Consider the following 6,135-nt stretch of genomic DNA (forward strand, 5'->3'; position numbering starts at 1 on the left):
CGCTATGTTTTTGCAGAACCGTAGCCTGTAATGCTTTCAAAGAGAAGGGAATAAGGGACTTTAATATGAGGGATTTCTTCGATTATAAGTTTTGAAAAACTAACATAAAATATTAGATAATAATTTAATTTAATTGCTTTTCATTATAACTAGTCATTTCCTAACATAAGTAATCTGATATGGCTGATTGTGCTTTTTTTAATTCATCAATTACAATACCACTTTAAAGGAAAATAAGGTACTTATTTATTATAAAAATATTTCAATCAATCAAATCTGTTATCTAATATTATGTAATCATGTTTATAATAGATTCATTTCAAATGATCTTTAAAATAATATTGTATGACTGTAGTCTAATGATACTTTATACAATTGTTGTCGTCCTTTTGTAATCGTTGACTTACTCAACTAAACCTGTTTGTACTCAGTATAAGTATATCTGGACGCATTAAGAGTGCAAATAATATTTTTTTTAAATTTGTACTGACTGTAGTTTTTGTCTATTCCTATCTACATTTACTCCAAGTAATTACTCAAAAGTGTAAAAAATAAACTTGACTTCGTTTTAACCATTAAAAGTATTTATGTTTTTGTAAACGTCAATAGATTTATAAACCGCGTCTACGAGATGTCAAACTGCACTTCGTAGAACCGCTACAGCAGTGCTACGCCGCCCTAGGGAACTTAGTAATACACTTTCTTTTCTTCCAAACAGTGTCAAGGTTTATTTGAATGTATACAATGATATAATTGGTTAGACGTTTGAAAAAGAAACTCAACAAGGTATAAAATAACTGTGACAATTTTAAGTACCGCTGCGAAATATAGTTAAAATCGTTGAGAAATATATTTTTTACCGAATATGTTTTAAGAGAAACCTAGTCAAGAGCGATCTCAGTTTGATTTAAAATACGTATAGGAAAATCTGATATTGAAGGCGTTGGTAGTCATCTATATGTGTCACTCAATTCGGCTCTTTATTTAAACACCTGGCTGTGCTTGAGATGATATGTTGAAATATATACCTAAGAGTTCTCTACCATTATATCTACATGCTAAAATGTTTCAGTTAGTTTACGAATTTATTTACTTTATTATATGGGTATCACCGATATATGTTAAGCACACAGAGAATAAAAAGCAATTTCAACTTTTAGAATTTAAAGAGCTGAGTCAAGCTCACAGAGGAAAGCGAATAAAGTAGGCTATTTTAATATTCTGCTTAGAAGTTTACTTTTGTACCGTTGTCTAGAAATATTACTCGCTATATTTGCATTTATTTAGGTTCTTCTTCAGGTACGATGCTGAGATATTATGAATATTTATACAGTTAAACTAAAAATAAAGCTCATATTTCATATTTCTATTATTGTTAGAATGGAATATATATTTCAATGACATTTCATTTATCCTGACACATTCAGGTATGTTTGTCTTTTATTTTTAGCTTTTGCTACGCTAATGAAACCAGTATTAACATAAAGTTTTTATATATTGCATTAGTTTACATCACTTAAGCGTCAATGTTCTGGTTTTAAAGTATAATCTATAACACTACAAATAATTAAACTTTTCTACGAATTGCTTAATATTATACAATATAGCCTGTTTGAAATCCCTATTCAAATTTGAATGTTATTCTCGAAAGGAAGATGACATAACCGCAACAAGAGATGGTCCCAGTCGCATTGCGGATCTCACTTTCAGCTCTCGTATTAATAAACCGCAATTAGCGGCCTTTGTTAACATTTAAAATATATGGGACGCTCAACAATCAAAAGGTTCTTGTAACATAAGCGCGGTAACCGTGCAGCTTATATGTACATTTAAATTACAGTCATAAATTAAGGTTACATAAATTAAGGTAACATAAATAAAGTAAAAAGCTGTGTGCTTTCCAAAATAAGTTCTTATAGGAGATATTTTGAGTTATTATACATACAGCAATATTTTGGTGGAGTTATTAACTTACTTACTTACTTAGGATATAAAATTAGCTTAGATATAACAACTGAAGTTGTAGGCTTAATGTGAGCGTGATCCAGTCCGTGGGATAATCTTAAGTTCAAGTAATGTAAGGGACGTGATAGATTAAGAACAATTTTAAAAAGATATCAAGATTTACATCTATAACAATGTTTAACAGCGCTGTTTTTTAAAATTGAAGTTGGTATTCTATAAGGTAAAGTCGAAGTATTGCCGTCTTTAAGTAAATTTATAATAATATATATAAGTTAATAAATTAATATTTTTCTCTATAGGTATTTTCCATAGTGCATCTGGAGTCCGTTAGTGAATGATTTGTATACATTTGTGAATAAAAATAAAACAAGCACCATACTATTTTTAAATGGTATACAAATATTAATATCTGCTTAGTGCCCGGATGACTGTCATGATGTTATCATTTGTTTGCTTCGTTTGTGTCGTGACAAGACATATGTGCGGCAACTGTTTATAATCTTGTAGTACGGTATGGAAATAAATAATATTTTATAACTACTAAGTAGGTTTATTATCATTAAGATAATAACGAAGATGCAGAAAACTCTATAATTTTTTTTTTCGTACCAACGAATTACAAATTTTCGAAGTACCAACGATATATGTCTCTGTACTCTTATTTTTAAAGTGCCTTCAAGTTCGTAATTGATCAAGATGCTTTACTTACCAAAATAAAAAACTTGTGGACTTTACCAACCAAATCATGATGATTTTTACGTTAAAATATGCAAATATTCTGCTCGTTTCAGACTAATTAGCACAGGCTGAGCGTAACATATTTATTAAGAGCCGAAATGAATTCATATCCATTACATGAATTTACGTAATGTATTAAAATATTTAAAAATGGACGTCATTTTCATCTTTGACGGTAGATTCACAGATTCATTCACCTTGAATGTAATTTTTTTTAGTATCGTTTATAGTGTACTATTTTTATTACTAATTCTAATATTTTATACTAATGTAAATTTATTCCACTGATCTCATATGAACTGAGCTTTAGAACTCAAATTATAGTTTTCTTTTGTATTAATAAAATTAAAATTTTAATTAAAATGACTCGTGAAAACTTTTCCCGCCAAAAGTGTTCCTACCTGGGGGAGTTTTCTCCGGCGTAGGTGGTTCTTCGTGGTGTGTCCTTAGTAATTGTAGTGCAAATTCCGTTCCTACTTCCTCTGATCGCGGGCACGGGGTATACGCGTATTGTTTTTTCGTAGGCGCCGGGACGGGCGCGACGCGATGTTTACCGCGGTCGGCCATGCGGCGTCTGACGGCGTTCGAGCTCCAGCGCTATCGATAAAGCAGAATCGTGTGCAACACTACCAAACTTTAGTTAACCGCGATCTAATCAACAAATAAATTGATACAATTGGGGCAGTCAGTACGTACAGACGTTTTAATCCGTATAAACATTTTGTTTTAATCAACATGTATTTTCTAAGTTTTGTAATTTTCGTTTCATAAAATCTAAAGATCGAATACCGAGATTTGTTTTTACAAGTTTATATTAATTACAATTTTATGATATAGAATTAAAATTAAATATTCATTGAACGGTTTTGTACTCCTTATTATTTTTATACTTTATATTAAACAAAATAAAATGTGTTTTACACTGCTTGCATCAAGTTTACCTCAATTTATATAACTATTGAAATACAGCAATTCGAGAAGATTACAAAATTTCCTGCGAACGTGTTATATGTTACTCGATTTTGAGTATTTTTATTCGGAGAATTCCGATTCCGGATATAGGCAATTACCAGAAGAGGTACGTCACTATATCTTGCGCGCGCAAAGCCACAGGGTCCGCACTACAACGGTCGATAGCACGATAGCGCGGGAAATGGGATGCACCGGGATGCTGGTGCATTGTAAAAAAAAATAACTTTTTGAATATCGAAGATGTTATTCAAAGGAGATTATTGTAGTATTTCTTATCTACATCTTTAAAAAAATAAGTTCCAAGAACGATAATTAAGAAACAAAGAAATACCTCTAAAAAATAAGGCTTCGATTATATAATGTTGCAATTAGGAACGTCTATGCCTTCAACCTTTTTCGCTTTTATACTAGGACTAACATTTAATGAAATGCGTGGTGCTCCAAAATCACAACAAATATATTGCGGCACAACCAACATGACATCAGGTTATTCACAAAGATAAAAATAATAATTATATATTCAAATGTACAAAAGAATCTTCTGATTATCCTCAATACTCATTTCGTTCGTTGAAATTAAATAATTCAAGAGGCAAAGAAGTTTTTGCGAACAGTGAATTTTGTATGATTAGACGCAATGCCGACCTCCCTTCACATTACATTGAGAAGTTTATTGTTTCCTATTTTTACGATAGCTTAAACCTATTTTTTTTATGGCAGGGTTTTTCTAATAAATATTACCATTACTTTACATCAAATTATACATATTTATTAATTAAAAATATGAATGGTATTTGTATCTGACTGGACCTATTTTTAACAATTAGCTTGACGTTTCATTGTTCAGGTTAGCTGTTTAAAAATGAAAGGTAGCGTTTTTGTACCATTGTGTTTAGAAATATAGGAAATTATTGTATTCTATTCCTTACGAATTCATAATTATAATTACTTTTTAAATGTGAGTAATAAAATTATATATTCTACAATAATTACTATACACATAGCATTTCTTAAAATTGAAATCTCTTAATATAGAACTACGTTAAATTTACTGAAAATTTGGCAGACAGATAAAATTCATCTTTAAATCATCACGATATGGTATGTATCTGCTTATCTTATCAAAAGCTTGCTAGCTCTCAGAGTTAATTTTCGGTATTTGAGCCGAGCAAGTAATTTAGTAAATGAGACTCTTAATCAAAACTCAATGTAAAACAAAATGACTTATCCACTAATATTACAAAGGAAGTCCGGAGAATCAGAAATACCTCTCGGTAATAATAATCGTCTGTTCGAATGCCGGCTGTGTACAAATAGACCTTGCTTTAAATCTAAGCGCAATTATCTCAATTTATTTTTGCTCAATCGATACGAAAAAACATCATTAGAAAACCAGCGCATCTAAGATCTAAAAGTGTGTGTCAGACAGAAAGATTATATATAAACCAAAAGATTTTTATTAAACTGTAAAGTATATTATGACTACTACGTTCTATTATATTTTTAAAGTCTATGGCATTATCAAATGTCGCCACCATTCATACGTATCACTTAGATATTCATTATTTAGATGAAGAAGTATAAAACTATCACTATTTTGTTGTCCTTGAACGTGGAGCCCCAAGCGACGTACTTCTTTTGCTCTTGTTTTTTGGTTTAATTGTGTTCATACTCGTTTTAAATAGCCCTAATAATCCAAAATATATATAAACTTTTAATAAAAACCTATTGATTTATTAGTGTGCAAAATTATAAAAGTATACACTGCTCTTTAATACGTTTAAATGCACTAATATTCATCGAATATATTACGGTTGAAATCGCAATAAGTCAATTGCTCTATATAAGTCCATAATAGAAATACTGAAACAAATCAAACTTAATACAGTTTCAATTATATCGGTTCAAATGGTGCACCTGCTGCCCTGGTGCACTAAATATTGCTTTTTAAAGACTTATATTATATTAAAAGAATGCAACTCAGTAACGATGTTCTGTACTCCTACTTATGTGGCTACTATGCAATTCTTTTTCTCCTACCGTTTTGATCACTTCACTATGACTCAGGAGATATTATTGTGGACATGAGTGAGTAAAGGCACTAGTGGACCCTCTCAATAATAATAACAATAATAAAACTTTATTCATGACAGATTGATCATTGACAAAATTGATCTAACGCTAGCCCTCACACAAGGGGGTCTCTGTGGGTAACTAGATTACAATTATTCCGTGGTACATGGTGCATGTTTAAAACAATTTATTTTAAGAAAAAGAAGTGTTAGTGTTACATCTAAGGAAACAAAAGTAGTATAACTGTGAAATCGACTTCCGGTGGGGGTCTTCCCTGAGAGATACTCCTCCAACTATTTGAAGTTACAGTGTACTCCTCCCTCAAAGGCCGGCAATGCACCCACTAAAAAAGAGTGTCCATGGGCTCGTTTGCCTTATATAAAAAAA

General features: G+C 31.0%; 1 protein-coding gene across 1 annotated transcript in view; it reads right to left on the bottom strand.

Annotated features, from left to right (window-relative positions):
• Positions 1-3,294, bottom strand: part of LOC125059325 — a 42,274-nt gene extending 38,980 nt beyond the window's left edge. Inside the window, exon 1 of the mRNA XM_047663743.1 lies at positions 3,105-3,294. Coding sequence (XP_047519699.1) covers positions 3,105-3,270 — 166 coding nt within the window. The 5' untranslated portion in view covers positions 3,271-3,294. The remainder of the gene's footprint in view (positions 1-3,104) is intronic.
• Between the last annotated feature and the right edge of the window lie 2,841 nt (positions 3,295-6,135).

The sequence above is a fragment of the Pieris napi genome, chromosome 2, assembly GCF_905475465.1.
Source record: "Pieris napi chromosome 2, ilPieNapi1.2, whole genome shotgun sequence".
Lineage (NCBI taxonomy): Eukaryota > Metazoa > Arthropoda > Insecta > Lepidoptera > Pieridae > Pieris > Pieris napi.